Source organism: Pseudochaenichthys georgianus, chromosome 6, assembly GCF_902827115.2.
Source record: "Pseudochaenichthys georgianus chromosome 6, fPseGeo1.2, whole genome shotgun sequence".
NCBI classification, from domain to species: Eukaryota; Metazoa; Chordata; class Actinopteri; order Perciformes; family Channichthyidae; genus Pseudochaenichthys; species Pseudochaenichthys georgianus.
The window spans coordinates 41,414,593-41,441,364 of record NC_047508.1 but is presented as its reverse complement, the minus strand read 5'-3'; the positions used below and the strand labels follow the sequence as shown (position 1 = coordinate 41,441,364).

At 41.5% G+C, this 26,772-nt stretch overlaps 2 protein-coding genes across 3 annotated transcripts in view; one reads left to right on the top strand and one right to left on the bottom strand.

Moving 5' to 3' along the window:
- Positions 1 to 2,971, bottom strand: part of tmtc3 (transmembrane O-mannosyltransferase targeting cadherins 3) — a 52,277-nt gene extending 49,306 nt beyond the window's left edge. The window contains exons 1-3 of one of the 2 annotated variants that reach the window (XM_034085976.1): positions 2,831 to 2,971; positions 2,005 to 2,218; positions 1,494 to 1,712 (exon numbers count right to left, since the gene is read on the bottom strand). In XM_034085976.1, coding sequence (XP_033941867.1) covers positions 1,494 to 1,712; positions 2,005 to 2,193 — 408 coding nt within the window. In that variant the 5' untranslated portion in view covers positions 2,194 to 2,218; positions 2,831 to 2,971. The remainder of the gene's footprint in view (positions 1 to 1,493; positions 1,713 to 2,004; positions 2,219 to 2,830) is intronic. The other variant, XM_034085977.1, reaches the window with a different exon arrangement.
- Positions 2,972 to 3,406: 435 nt separating this feature from the next.
- The window catches only part of cep290 (centrosomal protein 290), a 144,060-nt gene continuing 120,694 nt past the window's right edge, over positions 3,407 to 26,772 (top strand). The window contains exons 1-16 of the mRNA XM_034085975.1: positions 3,407 to 4,151; positions 4,676 to 4,753; positions 4,990 to 5,059; positions 5,146 to 5,192; positions 5,725 to 5,859; positions 7,019 to 7,072; positions 9,310 to 9,456; positions 9,591 to 9,773; positions 13,021 to 13,110; positions 21,854 to 21,976; positions 22,646 to 22,769; positions 23,669 to 23,841; positions 24,117 to 24,279; positions 24,393 to 24,493; positions 24,575 to 24,641; positions 25,931 to 26,040. Of these exons, the coding sequence (XP_033941866.1) occupies positions 4,047 to 4,151; positions 4,676 to 4,753; positions 4,990 to 5,059; positions 5,146 to 5,192; positions 5,725 to 5,859; positions 7,019 to 7,072; positions 9,310 to 9,456; positions 9,591 to 9,773; positions 13,021 to 13,110; positions 21,854 to 21,976; positions 22,646 to 22,769; positions 23,669 to 23,841; positions 24,117 to 24,279; positions 24,393 to 24,493; positions 24,575 to 24,641; positions 25,931 to 26,040 (1,770 nt within the window). The 5' untranslated portion in view covers positions 3,407 to 4,046. The remainder of the gene's footprint in view (positions 4,152 to 4,675; positions 4,754 to 4,989; positions 5,060 to 5,145; positions 5,193 to 5,724; positions 5,860 to 7,018; positions 7,073 to 9,309; positions 9,457 to 9,590; positions 9,774 to 13,020; positions 13,111 to 21,853; positions 21,977 to 22,645; positions 22,770 to 23,668; positions 23,842 to 24,116; positions 24,280 to 24,392; positions 24,494 to 24,574; positions 24,642 to 25,930; positions 26,041 to 26,772) is intronic.

Here is a 26,772-nt window from a genome sequence, read left to right as displayed (position 1 = left end):
CTGGTTTAAACCATAACTACATTTTTGCAAACATCTTTCCCAATTTAAGTAAAAGGCTAAAGTCAAAAAGAAGTATGATATAATAGTGGACAATGGCCCTGTAGACCAGCTGCCTGCTGCTTACGCTGTACTTTCCAGTGTGGTTAGCATCAATTTAGAAAAAGCCTCACTTTTGCTTGAGGAGATGCGCTTGTTATTCCCTGCCTAATAATACATACCATTTATAACCAGTGTTGGGACTAACGCGTTACAAAGTCGCCGTTATTTTTGGCAGTAACTAGTACTCTAACGTTAACATCTAACATTACTTTTTAAATGCAGTAACTCAGTTACCGTTACTACATGGTGCGTTACTCCGTTACTGCGTTAGTTTTTTTATATAGTCAACAGCCAGGCGAACAGAGATGAGAACTGTACTTAAGTACAGTACTTGAGTAAATGTACTTAGATACTTCCTGTGTCACATGCGGAGACGGGCTGTGGGCGTGTTTGTGTTGTTTACTAACAAGACTATCATGGCGGCGGCGGAGCTCAAGTCTAGTTTCTCCACCTGGAGATATTCTCACTATTTCACTTTTGTCGAGCACAAAGAAAAGAACGTTTTTGTTAAATGTAAGTTGTGTCCTGGCGGGTCAAAGAGCCTATCTACTGCCCAAAGCAGTCATTCACATCTCTTAAAACATCTGCAGAAACAACATGCTGGGACGAAGCTAGTAGCTAAGACCACAGAGACTCAGCCCACGCCACTCCACCTCCACCTAAGCAACAGCGGCTGGATTTTAACCAAGGGACTGCTAGCCAGGGGAAAGTCGATAAAGCCATTGCACGGTATGTTGTAGAACACATGCAGGCTATTGCTACAGTGGAGTCACCCGCTTTCAGGGAGCTAGTTAGCATGATAGCATGTCCGGGCGGCACACGGCATATGGGACGGAACACTTTTTCCAACTACCTGGAGAAAGAATATACAAAAATGGAAAGCCAGCTAATATCGATGCTATCCAGATTGCATATAATGCATGTCAAGTTGATCAACAGATTGTATTATTCTCCAATGCCATAACAGTACTGAAATGAAGACTATAAGCCTTAGGGCATTAATATAATGGGAGCCCTTTTTTTAAGTAACTAAAAAGTTACTTTTCACAGTAACGCATTACTTTTTGGTGTAAGTAATCAGTAAAGTAACTGAGTTACTTTTGAAATGAAGTAACTAGTAATGGTAACTAGTTACTGGTTTTCAGTAACTAGCACAACACTGTTTATAACATTATAAAAGGTGGCACTGCATCAAATGCTTGTTCCTAGAAAGCAGCATATTTTCAGTGGAAACCTCATGCTTGAAAAGTAATTGAAAAGTCCAACCAATAGCCTATTACTTTACACATAAAATTGATTTGTCACTGATTGTTATAACACCATTTCAGTTGATCAATTTGACACAGACATATTTACATTCTTACAATGCTTTGTCCCAGTAAATGTATACTTACAGCTTCAGTGTGGATGGGGTGCACAGCAAACAGCAATGCTGCCACCAAGCTGGAAGTGTTGTCCAGGAACAAACGGCACACTCGCAGGAAAAGCACACATACTACGGCGTGTAGAACAACATTGAGAAAATGGTAGGAGGCAGCGCTCAGCTCACTGAAGAGGTAGTTCAGTCGAAAGGTGAGTACCGTTAGGGGTCGGTAAGATTTATGGCTCCGCTCCTATAGTGGGATATACACAATATTCTGTCAGTTGATGGACTGAGAGACATTACAAGGGTGACGCATGTTTTGTTTAGCTTTTAAATTATGTTTAATGAATCCATTATAGTCAGGTTAATATGAGGAGGTTGCAACAAAGTTCCCTAAAGTTAAAATGAACTCACTGTCCCGAATAAAACTATTAATAAACTACATTTTAAAGACATCCTCTTTAGCTTTTATCTATATTAAAAATGTAAACTTAGTAAGCCCATACTGATAAACCAAAGGTGTGTTATGGACAATGACTTACCTCAGACATGGGTGTTCCCCAGAAGTCATTTTGGAATAGGTTGCGGATAGGGGTTGAGGGTCGTAGGTCCTTGTTGTCAAGGATTGCAGAGACATCATCAAACACAAAGCCGCAGGACAGACTGTTCCAGTAACATCCCACCACCAGTCCAGTCAAAAGTAAAATCTCCTTCCATGACACGACAGCCATGGCTAACCAAAGCCGTCATTGATCACTGTAAAGGACAAAAAAAGGGGTTTGACATACAATACAATTAGCTGACATATTTGTAGCTTGTCAAAGATTTGTTTCCTAGATGGACTTAGCAAGTATTCAATCATAACCACAATGAAGCTCTTCAAATTACTTGGATAGGGCAAGTTTATAAAACTACCTCATAAAGTATGTTCCTTGTATTGTTCTTTTAATGTGCTTTTGATGATACCTTGTCCAAAAACTCACTCACAGGCTGTTTTACCACCCTTATAAGCTTATACAAAAAATACATCAGACATGCATCCGGTACAGTAACAGCTGGCAGCAAAAAAAGTGCAGGGTGGAGCTTAACAGCAATTTTTAACCAATGCTAGCTTAAATGCCCTCTTTCAATAGTTATATCACAGACATTTGTTATACAAATACAGTCAACATTGGTATCACTCAATCATGGTGTTTAAAAAGGACATACACGCTCAGATCATTCTTAAACCGGCTTCTGCAACACAACGTTAGCAAACGATAAAGCAAATTTAGCAGCTAGCTAATGCTAACTAGGTTTGTACAAGCATTTAAGACGGTTATGGTGGAAGCAGATTAATACGAGGTATTTCTTGAATGTCCCACCTACCGTGGCTATAAAAGGACTGACCGTGACTGCATATGTGATATCAAAACGTCAGAATGGTTAACAATTTCACACATACGGAGTGCAGAATTTAGCAAGCATGGATGTATAAAGAGAAATACAGCGTCGTAGGTGGAGCACCGTTCATTCCTATGAGAGTTGCTCAGAGGCGCATGAAGCAAAAATGTTCTGCCAAAGTACCCGTATGTGGACCCACAGAGCATGCGCAGTTGAGTTTCCCCTTAAACCCCGCCATGATCTCGTTTTGGCTCAGTCAAATTAATGAAGAGGAGACAATAACTCTTTAATCAGCTTTTAGCGCATTTTAAAACGTTAAGACTGTGGTGATTTAAATAAGGGCTATAACAGAGTTCGTGCTCTGTAGTTTATTTAGCTAAACGTCTGTTAATCTGAGTAGGATTGATAGGAAGATGACGTCAAGGAATATGTAGTATCCCCAGTTGGCCACTACATCAATTCCGAAAATCGGCTTCAACGGGTGGCGCACTTCCTGGGGATTTGATTAGCAGAAAGCTAGCTTCAACACATCTTCTCTATCAGTTCCGGTGCAGAGTTGACCGCGCAAGTTAAACGTTAGCTAAAAACACTCGGTGCTTTTTTTGACAAACGTTGTTAAAATGCGACTTATAACTACTTTGTGGTAATTCTCTTTCCGCCATGCATGTTAACTCTAGTACATTTCCTTGAGAGGACTTATCCTGCGTTTTTAAAAAGTTGTTGTATTTCCTTGAGGACTAACGTTAGCTTTTTGTAGCTAACCAAGTTACTGCTGGTGTTGTCAACGGTAACCTAGCAGCCGAAGTATCATGGAAACCTCAGGATGGATGTTTACTGACATTTTAACACACATCTACATTTAACTTATCTTGACAAGCGGTGTTAAATAACAACAAACATTTGGTTTCAACTTTCAAAAGACAGCTTGCTAATTCATGAACTCAAGTGGAATTTCTTGTAGCAGTTATTACTGATTTAACGTACCTAAAAGTAATCACACATGTAGTTAGCTTGTGTCTAAACCAATTTCAAAGCAGCTTTTATGCAGAACAAATGTAATTTCGTGCTACAAGGCAATGTTTAGCCATGTTTTCCTAACTCCAAAGAGCTAACTGGCCAGCTAACACTGACATTGTGTAGCTGACAGGTTTTTATTCTGCACAATTCCTCGTTAAATATTAACGAACACGCTACTGCCAAGATGCCTGCTGCTCTGGACTGGGATAAAGTGACCAGAATTGACCCAGAGAGCCTGCTTGAATGTGAAAATGACGAAGTGGACGAAGTCTTCGGCATGTTTGTTTTGGTAATTTCCACACTTCACGACACTAACTTACACCTGTCATTTTTGCAAAATTGAGCAAACAACAACGCTTCTCTGGTTTAAAACTACAGTGTGTTTATCCATGGCTACTTGAAAAGGAAGACTCCTGTCCTGCTGATCTCTTTGGAGATGATTGTTTAGGGTATTATACATCCTTTCTCAGTGGCTTTGTCAGCTAAATATACTTATCAGATTGTTTTGCTTTCACTGCCTGTCCTTCTGTGTGCAATGTTGACCTGGATATCTCACATAGGTGTAGCCTGCAGAACTTAACGCACATGTTAAGTGAAAGCTGTCAGTCCAAGAAGAACTTATAATTGTATGTAGCTGTGTGTATATATATATATATATATATATATATATTAAAATGTTCCTATATTTTTTAAACTTTTTTTGTTTCACCTCTGTCCCTGTTTTTGTCCAGATAATTGTGAATATTGCTACTATGAGTTCAAATTTCTCTACAGTTGTCATTTTTTTTACTTCAAACCATGCTTTCCATGCAGACGGAGGATTGGGAGGTGAAGGATAAATCCCCGGAGAACATCGTTCAAGTCCTCAGAGTGTTCCAGACCCTATTAAAGGTGTTTTTATTATGATCATTACTATATTCTCATCTCCTACACTTACACCTACCAGCAAACCCACTGGCATGATTACATAGCAATATATTTCAATAAGCAATTATATTTTTAGTATTAATAATTAATCACTTACATTCAAATGATTGACCGTGGTTGTACTCTGTTATCCTGCTTGAACATTTGCATTTAAAATAAGTAATTTTACACTTAATCATCTTCTCTCCCTCTGCCTAAAGATTAAGGACCAGGAAGCTACTATTGCTGCCAACTTTGTCGAGGACATTGGTGTAAAGCATGCTAAAACCGGTGAGTGAATAAACACTTGTCAAAAATGGTTTAAGCATTGCTAAAGAGCCCCATTTACATAGTGGATTATTTGTTTTGCACTGTAGAAAAGGAACTCCTTGCCAAGGTGTCAAGGCTGGAACGAGAGCACAAGGTAACGTATTATTTACCTGTTTGTCTGTCTGCACCTGTTGTTTATTCTCTGTGTCTCATCGTACTTTTGTACTGTATCTCAAATATTGTATGTCAGTCGTTGAGCTACTCAGGTTTTCCACTAGGCTTAATGTTAACACGGATATAAATGTGAAAAAAGAAACAACAGATTACTGTGTCTAACTGGAAATCACGCGTCGTTGTTTTACTTCCGGCAACAGTGTGAAATCTTAAGCCAATCATAGAGTGTAACCCTGGCTACAAAGGGATTGGTTGTGGTGACCACTAAACCACAACTAAGAAGATTAAAGCTTATTCCTTCCATGCTTACAACCAATACTTTACCTGATTATTATTTCAACTTTTAGGTTTGCAATCAGAGTTTGCTCCCGTGCTTTTACATGCTAAGGACATGTAAGTGTTGTATGACCGTGAATGCATGTATTAGTGTGGCGAACAGATGGAGGTGATAGGACACTAAGTGGGGTTTGTTTGTCTGTTTGTTTGTTTCGTTTCCGGTCCGGACGGCTCAGCACTCCGGCACGGGGCCAGACAGCCGCTTTCTGAGGGATGAGATCCGGCAGCTCGAGACCCAGCTGGAGCAGAGGGAGAAGGAGTTGACCCAATTAAAGAAAGACATGGGGAAGGAAAAGAACACAACCGAGGAGGTATGAGCAAAATACCCATAATTCCAACACACAGCATAGGACGCCGGATTAAGTGTTCAGTCCTTGGTTGACCTACAGATAACAGCTGATTAGACAGACAGTGTGCTGGTATGTCATTTAAAGATCATGCTACTGAAGACCCTTATTATAGGTTGTGCATGGAAAAAGTCAGTTTAATAATATATTTATAATAGTAATTTGTTTATATTTTTATTGAAGACACGTGGCACAAGGAAAACACATTTTGTACATCAATGGGAACCACAGTCACAGAATAGAAACAACTAGTGATCGTATTAGTCTTAACTACTATTGTATTGTGTGGGAGGCGTGTGGCGCAGTGGGCTAGTGCGTTGGGATCACGGGGTCAAACCCCACTGCAGTCAGCATGTCGTTGTATCCCTGAAGACACTTCACCCCAAACTTGTCCACAGTATTGAGTATGTAAGTCGCTTTGGATAAAAGCGTCTAACAAGTAACATGTAATGTAATTGGACATCAATTAAAAAGCGATACTTTGCTTTTTTTTTTACGTTTTCCAGTTTGTTATAAATGTTTGTTTTAACGAATATTTTTTTTTTGAATAATATATTAATAATATCATTCAAAATAATTGTTCTAATAAGGAAATTGTAAAATAATAATATCTATAATAACAAATAGACTTGAACTAGACTGTGGCCAAGTTTTAAGTGTGGCATATTTGAAATATTTGACTAATAATCTTTAGTTTCACTGATCATATTAAACGTTGTCTGCTTCCAGTCACATTTCTCTGATTAAATAATGATAATATAATTACGGAAAATAATAAAAAATAATGTTATTGAATGTTAAATAGTGAATTCAAAAACATATAAATACATCAACAAATAAATACATAAATAAAATATATGAAATCGTAAAAATATGTAATTAATAAAAGAATGGAACTAGGCTATGGCCAAGTGCGTCTCTCCTCTTACTGTGGACAGGAGGCGTGTTTATGTGTTTCAGGCCGGGACTCTCTTTACTGATTGGCTGCAGATACTCTTGCCACAATGTGACAGCAAACCGTCAAACTATCCCTGTCCTTCAGTTGGGGCAGAATCAAAAGGCCCAGGTCGCTGAGGTCTCTGTGTTTCTGAGTTTCTATCCACTGTTCCGTTTTGTTTTGTAGTTGCTCGTGCGAGCAGAGGAGGCTGAGGATGAGGTCAAGAAGCTAAAGAGAGAGGTATGTGACTGCTGGCACTACATGATACAGACCCTGACTTATGTGTCATCCTTTACTTCATCACTCAGTCCATCATCTGTCCTTACTTCATCCATAACTTGAATTCATGTGCTCTGGCATTTCTTTCTCTTATAAATGCTTTCTTACAATTCATCATCCCTTTTCATCTCCGACTCCATTGGCGTAGCTAAAAAAGCGTAAGAAGAAGGTAAGTCATAGAGGTAGTGAAGTCAAATTAGATTACAGTTATTCAGTGTCAGTTTAATCGTGGTTGTAGTTTTATAAGGGTACAACTGGGCTAGAATGTGGAGTACACATATGAACTGTCTCTCTACACCTGTTGACTTACTGCTGCAAATTGGTTATTTAGCTGCAGCTCTTAAAATAACACACACAAGGTTAGAGAGAGTTCAACCAACGTACATGCAGACCAGAGAAGAAGGTATCAGGTAAGTAGCAAATACACCGCATTATACAGTGTACTCTTTAAGACCTGGGTGTATACATGAAGTGTACTATACTTATGAACACAAAGTGCAGTTCCCTGTAGTTCCAGAGTAAAGTCATGTGGTAGATTATGTGGTAGTCGAGTGTGGGTAACTTGTCTCAACTCAGTCAAAGTCAACTTTAATGTCAAACTTACTTGGTTTGTGTTTACAGGTCGAAATGACGTTTCCAACAATCCCGAATGTAAAATTATACAGTAATACAGATATGTATAACATATGTATATGTATATATACACGATCAACAGACACTTTTACACATATGCACACATTAAGATAACAAAAAACACAACAATCGATATATACACACTTCAATATCAATAACTTTGGTGCAAGATTGTCCATAAAATGTGCAGTTATTGCAGATTGTCCATAGCAGCGTAACAAAAAGTGTTTTGATTTTGAGTGTCTGCGTGTGGGGAGTTATAGTCCAGTGGGGGGAGGGGGGAGAGAGGAGAGGGAGGGGAGGGGGGTCCAACATTAACTTAATTTACAAATACATCAAGTGGCAACAGGAAACACGATTATTCCATCGCTCAAACCCTCAATGGGGCCCAATGACAGACACACCATCACTTGGGTCATGTGAGCATTTGGTCGCCTGAGGATTAAAGTATTTATTCAGCCTGTTAGACCTGGACTGGATGGATGTCTAAATCAATCCATTTTGTTTCTATGAAAGATCTAATACAGATGAGGCCCTTTTTTACAAATGCTCCCTCAGACACAGCGGATCTTGCTGTCGATCCTCTATGGAGACATTTCTCCAGTTATTGGACGTTGATTGATACGAACGTCAGTTATTTATTATCTTTCAATCTGGAAACTTGCATTTGTCATATAAAGGCAGGACTGGAACTGGAACAAGATTATGTACGCTTGTAAAAGTATTCAAAGAAGTTTAGTAACATTGTTAAATATTAATTTACTGTAAATCAAATCATCTAATTCCCAGATGACAGTTTCAGATCTCAGCATGAATCAGTTGTAAATCATCAAATATAGAGTCTCAGGGGGTCCGCGGGGTCTTAACAAGTATTAACAGTTGATAAATCAATTTAGCGAAAATTAAGGCTATTAAAAAGTATTAAAGGGCATTTTCCAAGGTCTTACATTTTGTAGCTTGTTTCCAATAAGTATATAAATGGTCCAAAGAGGTTGTGTTCTACAGTCTGCCTGAATGTAGTCATGGCGTAGGTGTGTAGTGAGATTCTGTAGTTTATTGATGGCATCCCGTTGGGTTTGACGTCATCTGAACAGGACATCGCACGCTCACTGCTTGATAGCGCGAAGCTCCGTTTACGCCGGTTGCTAAGCAACATCGTTATGGGGAAATGCAAGTCTGCGTCCAAATGGTTGGAATATAAGGAGGAAGGACAATCAATACGGTATATAGTCAATGTGAGGTAAAGTGTGTCGCCATGGTAACCGGTTAGAACTCGAAGTGGCGATGAGGTCTTAAAATGTATGGAAAGGGTCTTAAAAAGGGTCTTAAAGGGTTTTACATTTGACTTCAGGATTCCTGCGTATACCCTGTGTCTTTAGTTAATTGTATCAAAGTCAAAGTTAACTTCATTGTCATGCTTTCAGTTTGTGTGTACAGACAGAGAGATCCAAATACCCTTTCCCACAATCCCGAATACAAAAACACATATATATAAAAATATGTATGCAATAAAGGCATCGGATCCAGTTCTTCCTCCGTTCTAATGTTAGTCCTCTCTGCAACAGAATGAGCAGCTCCTGCAGGACGTTGACTTCTACCGCGGGGAGTTGGAGCAGAAACAGCCGTCGCCGTCCAGAGACGAGAGCGCAGAGGCGCAGAGGAAACTCAACCTGGCCAACCGGCAGCTCTACCAGTGCCTGGAAGACCTTCAGGTACCTGGAAATCTATTCAACCATCTGGGGGTTATGTAAACAGACCATTATCTTTGAACCTGCCAATTATGTATTTGGCTCTCCACGTGTTTTTCCACAAATTTAAGTTAATTCAATTATTTGATTTCCATTAGCGAGCGGAAGATGACAACGCACACCTGAAGACACAGAACGAGCAGATGCAGAAAAGTCTGGAGGAGTCTGTGAGGGAGATGGAGAAGATGACGGACGAGTACAACAAGATGAAGATCGTTGTGCAGCAGACCGACTCCATCATGGATCAGCTCAGGAAAGACAGGGATCATTCAAAGCTGCAGGTAGAGAACCAATTGAATTCTGCAAGTGTTGACTTTCAAGCTAACACTTTGACTTTAGCCTCACAGTAGTACATGAGGCTGGTAATCTGTGGAACAAAAGCTTCCTCTGCCTTCTCCAAATGCTGTTTATGGCCTTTACAAGATTCCAGCTCACTCCATGGAAAACAACCAATCACAGCCAAGGAGATTTTAGTGTCAAGCTCGGCTCATAAACTCTGTTCAAACTGTCCAGCGATGATCAAGAGCGCTATTTTTAGGCAATGGCATGGGTCTCAGATATATACAAATATATAAAAAACATGTCTATGACGTGTTTTGCTCAACATTCTAGCCATGCCTCAAATCCCTCTATTTCACTTCCTGTTTAAAACATGTGGATTTTGAGTATAAAGCTTTAAAGAGGAGGGGTCTGAGCTCATGCGGACCCGGCAGCTACTGTCTAAACTAAATGCTGCCGTGATGAAACGCCACATCATGGATTATCAAGGATTCTCTCTGAAACAGTCTGGAGCTCAAAGGCTTTCTCTCTTGCCGGTTATACCACAAGGTGAGTTCCTTTTTACTTCCTGCTTCTTCACACACATGCTCTCCAGCACAGGTTAGCTCTGAGTGTTAGCGATGCTAATGTAAACACCGACCATATTACGTCCAAAACAGTCGGGCATTGTTTCTGATAGCAACGTTTCTGATTGGGCCGTGGGTCCACATTTCCGATATTACGTCATATCGGACACAAATCTGGATCAGCTCCGTTGTTCCCCGTTTTTAGAGATTTGGGTACGGAGGAAAAGAGAGAGGGTTTTATTTTCTGACGCTGCGTGAGTTCCCCGACACACCGGGGACACATGGTTATGTATACAAGACTTCAAAAAGTGCATTTTGCATGATAGGTCCCCTTTAACTTTAAAAGACTGTAAATACTAAGAAGTGAAGTATTGCCAACACCAGAACAAATACATTCACACTCAGAAGAAAAACAACACATTTCAAGTTGGTACATCACCAAAGAGCAACACTTTAGGAATAATAGGGAAATGTATCCCCTTAACACATTTAAAAAAATGGGCCCCCAACACAGGGATTTTAGTCTTTGCACAACATTTACAAGCACAAAAGCCTATATAACAGACTAAAGGTAAAGGAAAACCTCCTATCCAGTGTAGGGCTGAACGATTAATCGGATTTTAAATCGAAATCGCGATTTGAAATGATGCAATTATCAAATCACAAGCCTGCGATTTTTTTCTTCTTGTGTGTCAGTCATCCACACCAATCAGAAGTGCTGTGCTCCACATGCACCAGCCATTGTTAACCAATCAGAAGTGGCCCATGATAGAAGGTGATAGACAGATTGATCCAATCACCTGCCAAGTGCTTTTGAAAGTGCCTGCCCTTTCCAAATGGCTTCCAATGTAGCTTTAGATGGTTTGGTGAACCGTCTGAGTCAGGTCAGTGATGCTCCATCACATGTTTCTATTACAGGGTGAGTCTTAAACTGAAGCTTGACTTTAACGAAAACGGCTAAACGCATAGGATTAACCCAAACGCAATCGCAAAAAAGCTTCCGTCCACACGCAATAATTATCCGGATAGTGTCTGTCCACACGAGACCGCTCCGTTTAGCTCCAACCGCTGGAGAAGCTGCAGTACATATGCAGGAGCCTGTACGTGGCGCTGTAACTTCCTCCACAAAAGCAGCGAAGAAGAATAGTTGCCCTTCTGTTTATTCTCCGCGGTGGGGGCCGAGGGAACCGGGCAGAGTTTTTCGCCAGTCAGCGTGTATTAAAGTTGAAATCTTCCGGACACAATTATAAAAGTGCCGGTCAAAGGTCTTCTTTGTTATTTATTGAGCTTTAAAACAAATGAATAACGACTCTATATATAATAATAATAAAATACATGGAGCCTCTCTTTTTCCTCCCTCTCTTCGGACAGCGTCAGTGTCTGTCTCATGCAGCAGCTGATCCAGTAATGAGTGACCCGGCCGACAGTAAAAATAAACATATTTATAACTAGTGTAGGTAGGGTGATGATCTGACTTGAAGTGTGTGTTTTGCTGCAGGTGAGCAGAGCTGCGTGTCTCCGTCCTGTCAGATTAGACTTCACTCGCGTGTATGTCCATATCGAGAGAGATAAATAATCTGAATTCAGGGTGCAGTTTACTTTGACGCGGGGGTGAGCAGCAGAGGTGGGGAGAGGCGGGGCTATTGCCTCATCATTATCAGGAAATGATCGTATAGGGCGCACACACGGAGCCGTTGGACCCCCCAGAGAGTTGTGTATGCCGTTCTATCCACCTTGGGTCCCGTTATCGTTTCCGCAGTCGTTTAGTGCCGTATTCGGTCGTCCTCGTGTGGCCTAACGGTCTATATGACACTAAACAGTAACGCAAACGACCGTTTTCGTCCTCGTGTGGCCGGGGCCTAAGTCTTGACTTTAAAGCAACGGAAGTTTCATGTAAGTTTAGTTCTTCCACTCGTAGCTCGGGCTGCGGGGGGTGCTAGAGACGGGAGCACGTTGATGCGACCTTCCTAGCTGGAGATATGGCCGCATTTTACAATAAACTTCCGTTGGGTCGCTTAAAAACAAATATCGCAAATCGAATCGCAATATCTGTCAGAAAAATCGCATATTAGACTATTTCCCCAAATCGTGCAGCCCCAGTGAGTATGAGATGAAAACACAGTAGCTTCACATTTATAATAGTCGTTACATAACCTTCTAGCCAGTAGGGTTTTATAAACTATAATGTCTCGACTGGTTGTAGGGAGGGAAGGTAAACAGGTGATCATTCAATAAGAGTATTTGGTTCTACTTAGGGCCCAATTCATTCCAAAATTGTTTTTTAAAAGCTCTGCCTAATAGATGTGTCGGGCCGGGCCGGAACATGTGCTTACATCTATCACCGGCTGCTCGTACCCCGTCACACATCTTCGACAAATGGGCTTGAGTGTAATAACCCATGAGCATGCCTCGCACACATTGAAGACTCGTGTACAGGTGCGCCGATTACATGGCAATCGAGATGGTTATCTGGCACGCTGGAATCTTGCAAATGCCAGAAGGAGCTGTGGAGGGATGCAGAGGAACATGCACTCCAGTCTGACACTGTCTTTTTCTGATAGATGTATTAACTGCAGCTCTGTGTGGTTTGTGAAATATATATATGAATGCTGACATGTTAACCTACACCATTTATCTTTTTGACTGCAAGGTATTTATTATGGGTTGTGTGTTCGACGTGCAGGTCAGAGATCTAACTGATAAGATCCATAACATGAACGAAGAGGACGACCCGATCATGGCAGCAGTCAATGCTAAAGTGGAGGAGTGGAAGGTGGGTTTTAATGAAATATCTCCAGCTATGAAACGTTATCCAGTACGATGCTGTATATCTCCTGAGACCCAGAAAGAAAAATGTTTCAAATGTCCTTTTATTTTTTATCATACAAGTCTTTAGGGTGGTATAACATAATGACTAAGAAAAACAAAAAACATATTAATTAATATTTTATTTGTGTTTTATTGTGTGTCCTTTGTAGAGGACACATCGGGTGTTAGTTATGTGAAGCTTAGTATACAAACAACATTAACATACAAGTACATTTCGACAACATTAGAGCACAACAACTCAATGAAACACATATTGAGCCCTCATTTGTGGTACTCCATCCTTTTTTGAAATGCAGAGCTACCTCTGACACTTGATGTATGTTTTCCCCGTGCATCCGTCTGCCATGACCCCTACAGAAACCTGCGTGTTAGTTTTGGCCCATCGTGGACTCCATTCGTGTTGTGGGGAAATAAAAAGTTAGCAAATCCCCATGTCATTCATAACAGCATTTAGTTTTAGGTCAAATAAGTATTACACTGCTCTGAAAACTCACGACACTAACTCCTAAGATGTTCCCTTACTATAATTAATTAAAAATATTGAACTCACAACACTGGTAATTACAAACTTACCATTTCTCTTTCTATAAATAGTGCTTGTGTTGATGGACGCCATGTTGAAATACAATGAAATTATCTTTTTCAAAGCCACACCCCCACAAATGTCATATTTTTGAAAAGCCCAGGATGTCCTCTGTGGAGTACAATTGGACTTAATGCTGTGGCATGTGTAACCTCCTGGTTATGGACCAAAACCAAATGTCCTCCACAGAGGACACACATGAATGGGTGGGTCTCAGGAGGATATATCGGGAAACAGTTATTAGGTATTTGGAATTCTTCCACCAAGTACTTGATAATGTGATCCTCTGTGAACGGGCCTTTAGCTCCTCAATGTGTGATATGGTGGAAAGTAAAGCACACACATCTTGAATGATTCATCTGTGTCAATGTTTCTTACTGTTGATCCCCCACTTAACACCCAACTGGGGGATCCCATCACAAGATGGTCACTAGTTAGTCCCTGCAACTCAACATCTTGTAAATATGCACTTTATTTTGCTTCTTTACTTCTTTTATTGAGTTAGAATCAGAAATGCTTTTGTCCCACAGTCAGGGGCGGCAACAACAACAAACTAACAAACGAGATCTCGCTAAGCGGTCCTACGACGCTGGTTATCAACTCGGTAAATCAAGCCAGGGTTTCTCTCCAGCTGAGAGCGCGTTCACGTGAAAGGGGCGGGGTTAGCAACATTTGACCAATCACAAACAGGGACAAGTGTACTGACAGCGCAGCGTCATACTTCATTAATCAAAAGTAAACTAATATTAGACAAATATGAACTTTAAACATTCATGACTTAAACATATAATCCAGGCACAGCACATAGCTGCACCTGCAAGGAGAATACAGAACAACTGGTTACAAAATAAATAAACTACAAAGTGTTTGAAAGCGTACATTAACAGTTTTATGATAGCACTGCCCCGTCTAAGACACGAGTGGATCTGACTTTAATTACATTTGAGTTGAGTGTTTCGTCAACATAATGTGTTGCTTAAAATAATACTTCTGCATACAGTATGTGACACTGTAATAATGTACAAATACAAATAAAAATACATTGCAAATTAAAGGTGGGGTAGGTAATTCACTTCAGAAACACTTTTTGTTATATTCCATGGAATGCTCTTAACATCCCGATTGCTGCGTGAGACATTGTATTCAGCAGAAGTCTCCAAATTTGCAGTCAACCAAAGTAGCTTGTAAGTATGCTAACGGACAGAAGAAGCACACGAGCACATCGCTCAGAGTTTGGCCTGGAGTACTGGGCCGTTTATTGTAACTGCGCATGCTCATTAGCATCACCACGTTTCAGGCACATTCTGATGATGTCATACACATGAGCTGAAACAGGACTTTGTTATTATACAAATATGCTCAACACTCCCACTCAAAGACATGATAACTCTCTGCAGTGGTACACAGAATCCAAATAAACTAAAAAAAAGCTTCTCTAGCAGTGTTCAATTTTTATACCTGCAATTCACATTACTCTCCAAACAAATACCCTTTGAACTTGTCAAATTGTGCCTTTGTCAACGGCTTGGACATCAGCTACCATGTCTGCAGTAGGACAATATGTAATAGATATCTTCCCCTCAGCATGTGCAGATCGTACACAATGGTATTTGATGTCTACATGCTTGCTTCTCTGTCTGGATACAGGGTTTTTTGATATTGCTCCCTGGTTGTCCTCATATATCTTCACTGGTACATGTGGGCTGTTATGGTCTACCCCTTTTAATAACTGTACAAGGTCCATGCTCTCTTGAGTAGTAGCCGCTAATGCCATGTACTCGGCCTCACAGGTCGATAGCGCCACTGTTGGCTGCTTCCTGCTTTTCCAGGATATAACTGGACCATTTTCAGTTAAGCTGAAACAATATCCAGTTGTGCTTCTCCTATCATTTTGATCGGCTGCCCAATCAGCATCACTGTATCCCTCAAGCTTTAGGCTTTCCTCACTTTTCTTGTCATGTAGCTCTTGGTCTATTGCACCCTTTAGATACTTCAACAGCTGTTTTGCTGCAGCCCAATGTTGTTGTTTTGGTTCTGCTAACGGTACGTCCACACAGCAGCTTTAGACGAAACTTCCACCGCTTCCAACGCTTCTCTGCCCATTGACTTTGAATGGGGATGACGTCACTTTGCCTCGCTTTTCGCCGAACTGCATTGTGGGGGAGCGAAGCGAAGATTTCCAGGATTTTCAGGATTCCAAAGTTGAGCAATGTTCAACTTTTGAATCTGAGCTGGAAGCGCCAGCCAATCAAACACGTTTATGCAAATCTGACAGTAGAAGCGCTAGCCAATCAAACCACGTGTAAGCAGGGAGAACCAGACCGCAGTTCATTTCCTCATATTCCAAACGAGAAATTACGGTAGCAAATCACCCGGTTCTTTACGACCAGAACTATTAACGGGATACAAACCGGAGGAACCAGCATGGAGGGAAACTGGTAGCTTTTCGCCTGTTTGGGGAGTTTATATATATATATATATATTGCTCGCATAAAATCCCCGGGGTTTTTTGCTTTGTATGTCGGGGGCGGGAGATTCATGTGATTGGTTGTTGGTCATGTTGCTCGCAAAAAATCCCCAAGCTGTCAGACACGCCCAGCTCCAAGATTTTCAAGATTTTTGAAAAGCTGCTGTGTGGACGTACCGTAAGTGTTGTGATAGTTTACTCACAATCCAGCTCAGATCAGGTCTAGTACATGTCATAATGTATATCAAGCTACCTCTCTGTATCCGGTTGAATCGATAACTTCACCCTCAGTGTCAAAATGTAACTTTTGCTCGCATGGCGTTGACCTTGGTTTGCACTCTGACATGCCAAACCTCTCTAGCATCTTTGCTATGTGTCTCTTTTGATCTCCCCCTCACTCTGTGTAAAGTCGATACCTAGGAAGTGTTTAAGTTCACCCAAATCTTTCATTTTAAACTTCCTCTTCGACATCACTGAGTGAGCCGTTGTTATTGGCCGCTATAAGTAGGTCATCCACCCATATCAACAGAATAACTCTTTCGTTCTCAGACTCTTTTCTATATACACAATGATCAGCATCATTTTGCACAAACCCATTCTCTGTAGAGGATCATGCAGTAACTTGTTCCAGTTTCGCCCGGATTGCTTTAAACCATACAATGACTTGTTAAGTTTGCACACTAAGTGTTCCCCTGTTTTGGATTCTGCCTCAAAACCTTCGGGCTGTTCCATATATAACTCGCAGTCTATATTGGTGCATGGAGATAAGCTGTCGTCACATCCATTTGGTGTAGGATAAGATCCTCCCGTATAGCTGTCTGCATCAATGTACGTACAGAAGTCATATTTGCTGTGGGTGAAAACGTTTCTTTGTAATCAATTCCCTCTACTTGACTGTAGCCTTTAGCTACATATCTGGCTTTAAAAATATCAGACCCATCTGGGCTTTCCTTTACTGCATATACCCAACGACCTCCCACTGCTTGCTTGCCCTCTGGCAGTGTGTCAGACTGAAGGTCTCATTCTCTGCTAAAGAGTGCATCTCCTCTTTCATTGCATCAGCCCACATTTTTGATTTTCCTAGAGCCTCCAGCCTGCATGTATGTTCTGGGTACGTCACAAGCAACCCCGTAGGAATAATCTACATTTTCACCTTCATCATTACAATCAGCCTTACACTGATACGCCATTAAATATTCTGGAGCGTTTCTTTGTCTAGTGGGATAGCGTCGTGCACTCTCTCCCTGTTTGGAAATTGAATAACGACTTCTCCAACCTTATACTTTTCTCCAGAGTGCCGTGGTTCATTGTTTATTAATGTGTTTCTGCAGCATTTACCGACCGCTGCAGTGCTGCTCTTCCACGGAGTGTATTCTCCCGTTAGCTCCCGGTTAGCTCGCACTGCAGCGGCCGCTCTAAAGTATTCACTGTCCGACTCACACAAGCAGCTGATGCATATCCCCAGTTCCCCTTAGCCTAAGTGAATGTGTGTCAGTCTGAATTGACGCTGTTTGGTATCACAACGCTGTTATGAAAGTTTCTCTGGTATAAAACGGGTGATGTTGGCATAGCAACCGAAGCTAAACTGACTACTTGCATCCGATAGCTGCAATAATACAAAACAACACGTCTGCCTCTCTCCACAATGATCGATAACAGTGAACGGATGGTCAAAGTAAGGCACAAATAAACAGAATCACACGCAGCCTGGTTAGTGTTGCCTGACTTTATAAAGTGTGTTTATAGGCACTGCTGCTTGTAGGCAGGCATGACAGTCGACCCATGGGAGGTGGGTTTAGTTTCCTGCACGCCTCGACGTAAGAGAGACGTAAGCGACGTCGCCTCTTAGCTCCAAAGCTCTTGCCTCTGGACCGACAATTTTTTGGAGCTGGAAATGAAGCGGATTCCGGAGATAAGAGCCGGCGCCGCTGCGGTGTGAACTGGAAAACCCGGCGCTTTTCAGGCTCTAGCTCCGAGCCGGAGCTGATAAGGCGCTGGTGTGAAAGGGGCATATAGGACTGTCCACCCACATTAGGCTCTCTCTGATTCTGGTTCACCATGTTTGTCCCTGCTGGTGTTGTGGGAATAGTTTCTTCATAAGTGTCAAAATCCATATTATGATTTGTCTGACTATCTGCTCTACTCTTTGTGATACATTTTACCAGCCTATGTTTCAGGACGTTCCCTGTCTCAGGATAAAATACTTGGAATGCTGGGCTATATTTGTCGTATCCTACAAAAATACCCTTTGCACATCTGGACTCTAGCTTCTTCTTATCCTGTTTATACCCGTAGCATTCAGAGACAAATATTTTCATGTTGGACAAGTTGGGTGTTTTGCCAGTAAAAACACAGTATGGTGTCTGCTGCAGACGCTTACAGTAACACCTGTTACGTATCTGTGCTGCCGTCTGTACAGCATATGTCCATAACTGCTTTGGGAGTTTACTCTCCAATAGCATGCATCGTGGCATCTCAAATAAGGTCCTCCAACCTCTCTCAGCAGTACCGTTCTGGTGAGGTGAGTATAGGGCACTGTCTCGTGCCTTATCCCTTTCGTCCTAAGTAAAGTTTGAAACTCATGCCCAGTGAATTCAGTACCGTTGTGTGTCCATATGGAGCAGAATCCGCTATGAATTTTTCAGTAGCTTTTGCTGTATCACTCTTTGCTTTGATAAAGTAGGGAAAAATCATCCCACTATAATCATCAGTAAATGCTATTGTATATCTGTACCCGTCTTTATCTGCGGGTTCCATTGGACCGCATAGGTCTGTATGTACTAGCTCTAGTGCTGTCTTAGCTTTTGCATCTGCCTGCCTGTTTCTGCTTTGGGTAAATGTTCCCTGCGTACATGTTTCACAGTTATGGTTAGACATGTCATGTTTCCCTTTGGTCGACATACCTTTAACCACTTTCTCAAGTTTAGACACATCCTCAAAATTACAATGACCAAGTATTCTATGCCATGTCTGGATGTCATGACAACCATTACAAACATCATCAGTATTTTCATCCTCTACTGTGCTAAGGTAATATAGCCTACCATACACATCCATTTTAAACTTGGTACCATTTTGATGAATCAGCCAATCATCACCGTCCTTGAAGCGGACCTCAGCTCCGCTGGCTGTCGCTGCCCTCTGCCTCGCCCCCTTCCTCGGTGTGGCGTGTCCCACCGTCGCTCCTCTCGCCTCGCTTGGTTCTCGTTAGGGCATGTCCTAGCCATATGCCCCATCTTTCCGCATGTGTAGCATTCAGTGTCGGCTAAGTCCATCTTCTTCCCTCTTCCACGTCCTCTTGTCCTCGCCCCGCTAGTCCTCATAACGCCGTCCTCGTCCGCATTCATGTCACTCGTCCTATATTTGTCAGTGCTCTCATAGCTCCGCAGTTTAGCTTTGAACTCACCGAACGTTAGACGGTCGTTGGTTTGAGTGACGTGCACGACAAACGGGTTGAATGAGTCCGGTAACCCCTTCACTACCATGGCAATCTGCAACCCGTCACTGATGTTTTCTTCGGCCCTTCTCAAAGACGTGAATATAGTCTCCGCTCGAATAATATAATCAGTAACAGTCTCGTTGCTTGCTTTGTGGAGAGAAGAGAGTTCACAGTACAGGCTCATGACTCGTGGTTTGTCCTTTCCTGCGTAGTGCTCTCGGAGTATTGCCAAAGCTTTTCTTCCATCTCGTTTCGCGTCTCTCATTATGAGTGATACACTCTTATTATCTAGACCAGGGATGGGCAACTTTGATGGTGGTGGGGGCCACATCATTGATGTACTGGCCACCAGGGGGCCGCAGATTCACTTGGAACACACACACACAACAATTCCATGTGTTGTATGTAATTATTAACAAATATACGAAGTCTGACATCTTCATTGACATTTTACAATCAAAGGGAACATCCCCAAAAAATGGGAACATCCTCTAATAAGCTCACTAAACAAATATCAGTTCACAGACATTTTATTTCATTTTTACAAGTGGCATGTTTGTATTGAACAGGTTATTAAACAGTGGAATAAAACTATTTTAAACTATTGGAAAGCACCGTCAGCCCGCACTCTGCTGTTCCTCAGAGCCCCCCCCCCCCCCTCCCCCCTCCCTCCCGCTGAAATTATGAATGAAAAGCGTAGTAATCATAGATAACACGGCAGGGTCCGTGACAGTTTGTTTTCATCTGATTTCAAATAAACAAAGTTTTGGTTTTAAGAATATTAAACTTGTTTCGCCAAATTCAGATGATAAAAACAACTTTTAAGATTGTAAAGGCATAATTACAAGAGGCAACTTAACGTCACAGCAGGCATAACAACAGCCGGTGTTTCTTGTGAGGGTTTCCCCGGGAAACAAACACAAGACACACAAATGCGTCACAGATTATTTCGCGGTATTTGCAGCTCGCGACGTAACTAGGACGGTAGTTCCTAGTGGACGGTATCAGTACTACAAGTAAAAAAAAAAATATATATATATTTTTTTTTAATTATTAATTACGTTGTTTATAAATTAATCTGAGGGCCGCAAAAAGAGGATGTGGGGGCCGCCATTTGCCCATCCCTGATCTAGACACTGCACTAATTCAGCATATGCTTCTGCATTCTTTGTTGCGTCTTCTTCAAGTGCTTGTTCGTCGTTGTCGTCTATCGCTGGCTCTTACAGGATAACATCACTGAGGCCGCGCAGTTCCATGTGCGCCAAAAACCTCGTCTCCCATAACTCAAAGTTTTTCTCGTCACCGTCGAATAACAACTTAAACCACCTTTGGCCTCCTTGACTGGGCCCATAACCTGTTGTGTGAGACATTATATTCAGCAGAAGTCTCCAAGTTTGCAGTCAACCAAAGTAGCTTGTAAGTATGCTAACGGGCAGAAGAAACACACGACCACATCGCTCAGAGTTTGGCCTGGAGTACTGGGCCGTTTATTGTAACTGCGCATGCTCATTAGCATCACCACGTTTCAGGCACATTCTGTGATGTCATACACATGAGCTGAAACAGGACTTTGTTATTATACAAATATGCTCAACACCGATAGCAATGAATACATTAAATGCTTTGACAATAAATACATAAAAAATGTCATCTGTGGAAGCCGTGGCGCTGTGAAAAGCACGACCAATCATCTGAGCCGGCCCGGCTAAAGTAACTGGATGGCCTACCTGCCTGTCAGCCTTCCATCGGGGCACTAACTTCTCTCGTGCCCTCATTGGTCATGTGCGCGTTCGTGTGTGTTGGAGGAGGGGCTCTGTGAGGAAGTCTGAAGGAAGGGGCAGGTTTTTTTCGGTTGCGTACTTTCAAATTCTAGCGCACTCCAGCTGGTTTCTCCGTTCTTACCGACCATACCATAAAATAAAGAGGCACATTTTTACATCATAAAATAAGTATACATCCATACCTAAACATATAAAAGTATTGAATTCAATACAAATAAATAAGATAAGTTAAGATGGACTTTTATTAATCCCCGTGGGGAAATAGTTTCTCTGCATTTGACCCATCCTAGTGTTAGGAGCAGTGTGCTGCCAGTGTGGGGAACAGTGTATAATAAAGTGTATATCGCATATTGTATTCTTCCTCAGGGTCATTATGGGCCTTCTATCAGCCTAACTTGATATGTGTCTCTCTCACAGAGAGTGCTTTCTGCGAAGGACGATGAAGTTCTCGTTTACCAGCAGATGATCCGCGATCTGAGGGAAAAGCTGCGCTCCGCCCAGATGGACTTGGACAAAAGCAACATCATCGCCTTGCAGCAGGTCTGTCCCTCGTCGTCATTTATGTAGTCTGATTTGTAGCACCATGGAAACGTGTTATTGATGGGGAAGATAGGATTAACTGCAAACCATGCATTTTTACTCACTTAAATATAGTTCTACTAACAGTTTTACAACATCATACAGTAATTGTTTTATTAATATATCAAAGTTATAGCACCCTAATGTATAACAATGTATTTTCTTCCCAGTAAAGCAGTTTCAAATAGTATGGCTTGGCAAATATGTCTAAGTAGCTTTGAAATTAGGTTTCTCCGTTTTTCAAGACCCTGCTTTTAAAACCTTATTACAGTGTGGAAAGTCATTGCATTCCTTAATCTGTGTCCTTAGAAGCAGGGCAATCCTGAGTGCACTTCATGTTCTTCCATCTATTTGTCATGTTTTGCTATTCCGTGCTTTCTCTCTTCGCCTTGGCATGCTTTATCAACCTGTCGTCCCTCCGTGTCTCTGGCCAGGTCATATATGAGCTCTGCACTGTAAGTTTCCTCTGTCCTGAGCCTCTTGACCTCAGCCTCCTTCCCTCCTTCCCTCCTTCTTTCATTTCATAACTATTCCTTCAAAAATGAAAGTGCAAATAATTGTACAGCTGCGGTGTGTCTTGCACATACTGTACATTCTCATACATTTAAATTATTCGGGAATTTCTTAAAGGCCGTCCAAGAGAGGGATAATCAAATCAAGACACTGGGCGAGCAGGTGGAGCAGTACACAGGAGAGATGGAGAAGCACACCCTGCTCATCGAGGAGCTAAAGACGTCCACAAAGAAAGACAGAGGTGGGTGGATCCCTGCTTAAGACTCCTAACAAAGCACTTCCCAACTTAAAGGGGCCCTTTTACTCTCATTTCAGGTTCAAATCAGCATGTAGTGTCTCTGCTGTGACATGTCTCCATGCTTTGATGTTCAAAAAGCTCTTTATTTGTATCATACTGCCTGTCTTTTCACCCTCTGTCTGAAACCAGAGCCCAGTCTGCTCTGATTGTCTTGGAGCGTTAGCCAATAGTAGCACGAGTGTTACAACGTGATGTTACTATGTACTTCTTGTGGTCCCTGCTTCGTCAAGGGGCTATTTAAAGCTGCAAACATCTTTTTATAAAAACAATTCAGAATCAGGATAGGAAAACCTTTATTTGTGCCGCAATGGGGACATTTCTGGCATTACAGTGTAAATCTATGAATATGAGAGTGAAAATGTAGGTGAAAGGAGAATGTGTGTGTGTGGGAGCACCGGTATGAATTATGGCCTGTACGGCACCTCATCATTTACAGACAGTGTTATTTCACATCACAGATGTTACAGGCTTTTTGTGTGAGGTGGTCTTAAGGGCGCGCCCTGTTGGTTATACAGTTGATCATGATAATAGTGTACAAGCCCCCTGATAGTGTACAAGCCCCCTGATAGTGTACAAGCCCCCTGTGAATAATGGCTCTGACCTCCACGCAGCCTCTTGGCCAAGTCATTTCCCTCAGCAGTCAGTCTAGTCAACACCTTTCTCATGTGTCTGTTCATTGTCAGTCTTTTGCTGCTGTCTTTTAAACATATTAAAGGGATGATAAATACAGGTGAACTTGAGTATTTAAACTAATGTGCTTGTTATGGCAAGTACATTATCATACCCTGTAATCATCAGTGTCACTTTTGTCTTTCGTCGAATAAAGTTTTTTTATTTTCAAGGCCTGCCATCGGCCATAACGCAGAGAAAGATGGAGGAGCTGAAGTCCAAGCTGGAGGCTGCAGACGCCAGAGCGGCGGAGGCAGAGCGGGCTGTAACGCTGGCAGAAGCTCACGCTGAGGGAAAAGACAAAGCACTCATTGAGGCCTCAAACCGATTGAGTCAGTATGAGTCTGTAAGTCGTCAAAGAAAAACACTCTTTCCTGCTTCTTTTACCTCAACCTTTTAAAAAACCAAATCGAATGACTCAAAACTCAAATTCCGAGAAGTGAAGGTTCTTTTTTTGGACATTGAAATGACTTTGTGACTATGGTGTGATCAACATGCTTTTTGGGTCTACAAGCCAAGTGTTTGTTTCCCACCGCGTCTAATCACGGCATAATTGCCACAAAAAAAGCGGACAGGAAAGAAAACGTCCACGACACGCTTTTTTCTGTTTTTGTCTTGCAGGGTATTTACGGACTGGAAGCAGCCATTGTGGAGATCAAAGAGTGTAAAAATCTAATTAGAGTGAGAGATCTTGAGGCAGAGGCCATGACCAAAGAGATCAACCAGCTTGAGATGAGAATCAATGACCTCATGGACGAAAACGAGGATTTCCGAGAAAAACTGGGTCAGTTCTTAAAAGCAAAAAAAACTATCTTTTCCCATCTCTTCGTCTACTAAGAAACGGACCGACATGGAAACATTCATTTGTTTCTTTCATGTTTTTTCTTCACTCCCAAGGTCTGGAGCCAAAACAGGAAGTAGATCTGACTGTGTTCAGGCGAGCCAAAGATCTAAGACAGCGACAGTACAAAGCAGAAAATCAAGTCCTCACCAAAGAGGTAGAGAGAGAGGATTACAAATGTTACAATAACTGCTTTATTACCACAATGTTCTCTGATCAGCTCATTCCTTCATTCTAGATCGAACGGCTGGAAGAAGAAAGACTTGAGCTGAAGAAAGAAATACGGCGCATTGTGAAGGAAAGAGGTGATGCAGAAATCGTGGGGTTTTTAAAAAGCCAATTTATGCAGCAAGGTCAGGGGGTCCGCGGGGTCTTAACAAGTATTACAAGTTGATCAATCAATTTAGCGAAAATGAAGGCATTTTCCAAGGTATTACATTTTGTATCTTGTTTTCAATAAGTATATAAATGGTCCAAAGAGGTTGTATTCCACAGTCTGCCTGAATGTAGTCATGGCGTAGGTGTGTAGTGTGATTCTGTTTATTGATGGCATCCCGTTGGGTTTGACGTCATCTGAACAGGACATCGCACGCTCACTGCTTGATAGCGCTTTACGCCGGTTGCTAAGCAACATCGTTATGGGAAAATGCAAGTCTGCGTCCAAATGGTTGGAAGATAAGGAGGAAGGACAATCAATACTGTATATAGTCAATGTGAGGTAAACTGTGTCGCCAAGGTAACCGGTTAGAACTCCAAGTGGCGATGAGGTTTTAAAATGTATGGAATGGGTCTTAAAGAAGGTCTTACGTTTGACTTCAGGATTCCTGCGTACACCCTGAAGGTCCAGTATAATGGTGATCAGGGAGAAATCCTTCAGTATTCAAGGGGGTACCCAGAATTTCTGAAAGCATGTTTTATGTTATCACGGCCACAGTCATGTCGTCAGAAAATTAAGGATGGAATTCATTTTGAAGTTGCGACCCTTACCCCACACACTCGGTGATCTCTACATGTAGTTACACTCACATCTGAATGAGGCTCCTCCTTTAAGGTGTAGGGTTTAAACACAGCAGCAGCAAGCTTCAGGAGGAACTTCCCTCTCTCCGGCAGAAACATTTCTTTACAAAATGTACAGAAAAGCATTCTCTTTGAACTTATTTGAGTGTTTCTCCTCATGATATGGCTTTATTTGCGCATGGTTTGAGATATCAACCTATAATTGTACGAGTGGCGCATTTAAAATATTACATTATTGTATATTTTGAACGGGATGGATACTTAGAAAGAGGTCGCCACAGATCTTAACATGTGGGCAGAACGATGTGCTAAACAATCAGAATCAGGTTTATCACCAGGTAGGTCCACACGTACGAGAAAATTGACTCAGTGTCGTTAAAAGTAAAAAATAATGAAATAACACAGATAGAGAACTATTTTAAGAACACTATAGTAACATACAAATAAATAAGAATAAATATAGTTAAAATAAAGCAGTGCTTGTTCCCTTCTTATAACTGATAAACACACAGAACATTATTCGATACGCACATTGCACCGTTTCTAAAGTGTTGGTAACCATACTTTCTGTCTACAGGCATCCCTCGGTCCAGCCTTTGGCAGGAGGAGGACCCTCGGTCCAGCAGAAGTGAACAGCTGCCTCTCAAATACAGCAGCACTTACACAGATGAAGAGATCAGACGCAAAGTAAGCCTGGAACTAATCACGCCATTTCTCGCTTGTCAACTTCAATCAAGTCCCATGTGCTTTAAAGAGAAGCACTTTCCTCATGAAGGGTTAATTCATTGTGACGAGCTAATGGCTTTCCACAAAACCATCGTTTGTCAGGTTATCCAACCCTTTGTGTTTCGCTTTTCATTTGATCTGATCACCAGTCATCCAGGGAGGTCTGCTCTGTCTCCAGAATGTCAGAAGGATGCCATGAAATGATTACATGGTTATTTACTTACAGCTTACAGCATATTGTGTTGAGTACTGTTTGGGTAAAGACAAATGATATGAAGCAGAATGGAAAAGACATGTAATCCATGATGTTTGGAAGAATGTGTACAATATCAGATTCACCATTATTGTATCCGAAATAATTTACATAAAAAGATTGCACGATCGCAATATTATATAGAAAATAATAAATTGATGAACACAACATCGACAAGGCCAACACAATATTATCATAGTAGTATTTTTAACATATCAGTAATTCATTTTTTTATATTACCATTTTCATCCATACCGATGTATTGAGACACCCTACATTTGAACTATATATTTCAAACATTTGAATATAACGAGTATAGAGAGGCGAAGTCTCTCCCTTTCCGGTGGACCTCCATGGGACCTTATTTCGGGAAAAGTCAATGGAGAGAGATTATCTTTCGATCCCGTTTGAATTGTGCCAAGAATTACACACATGATGTT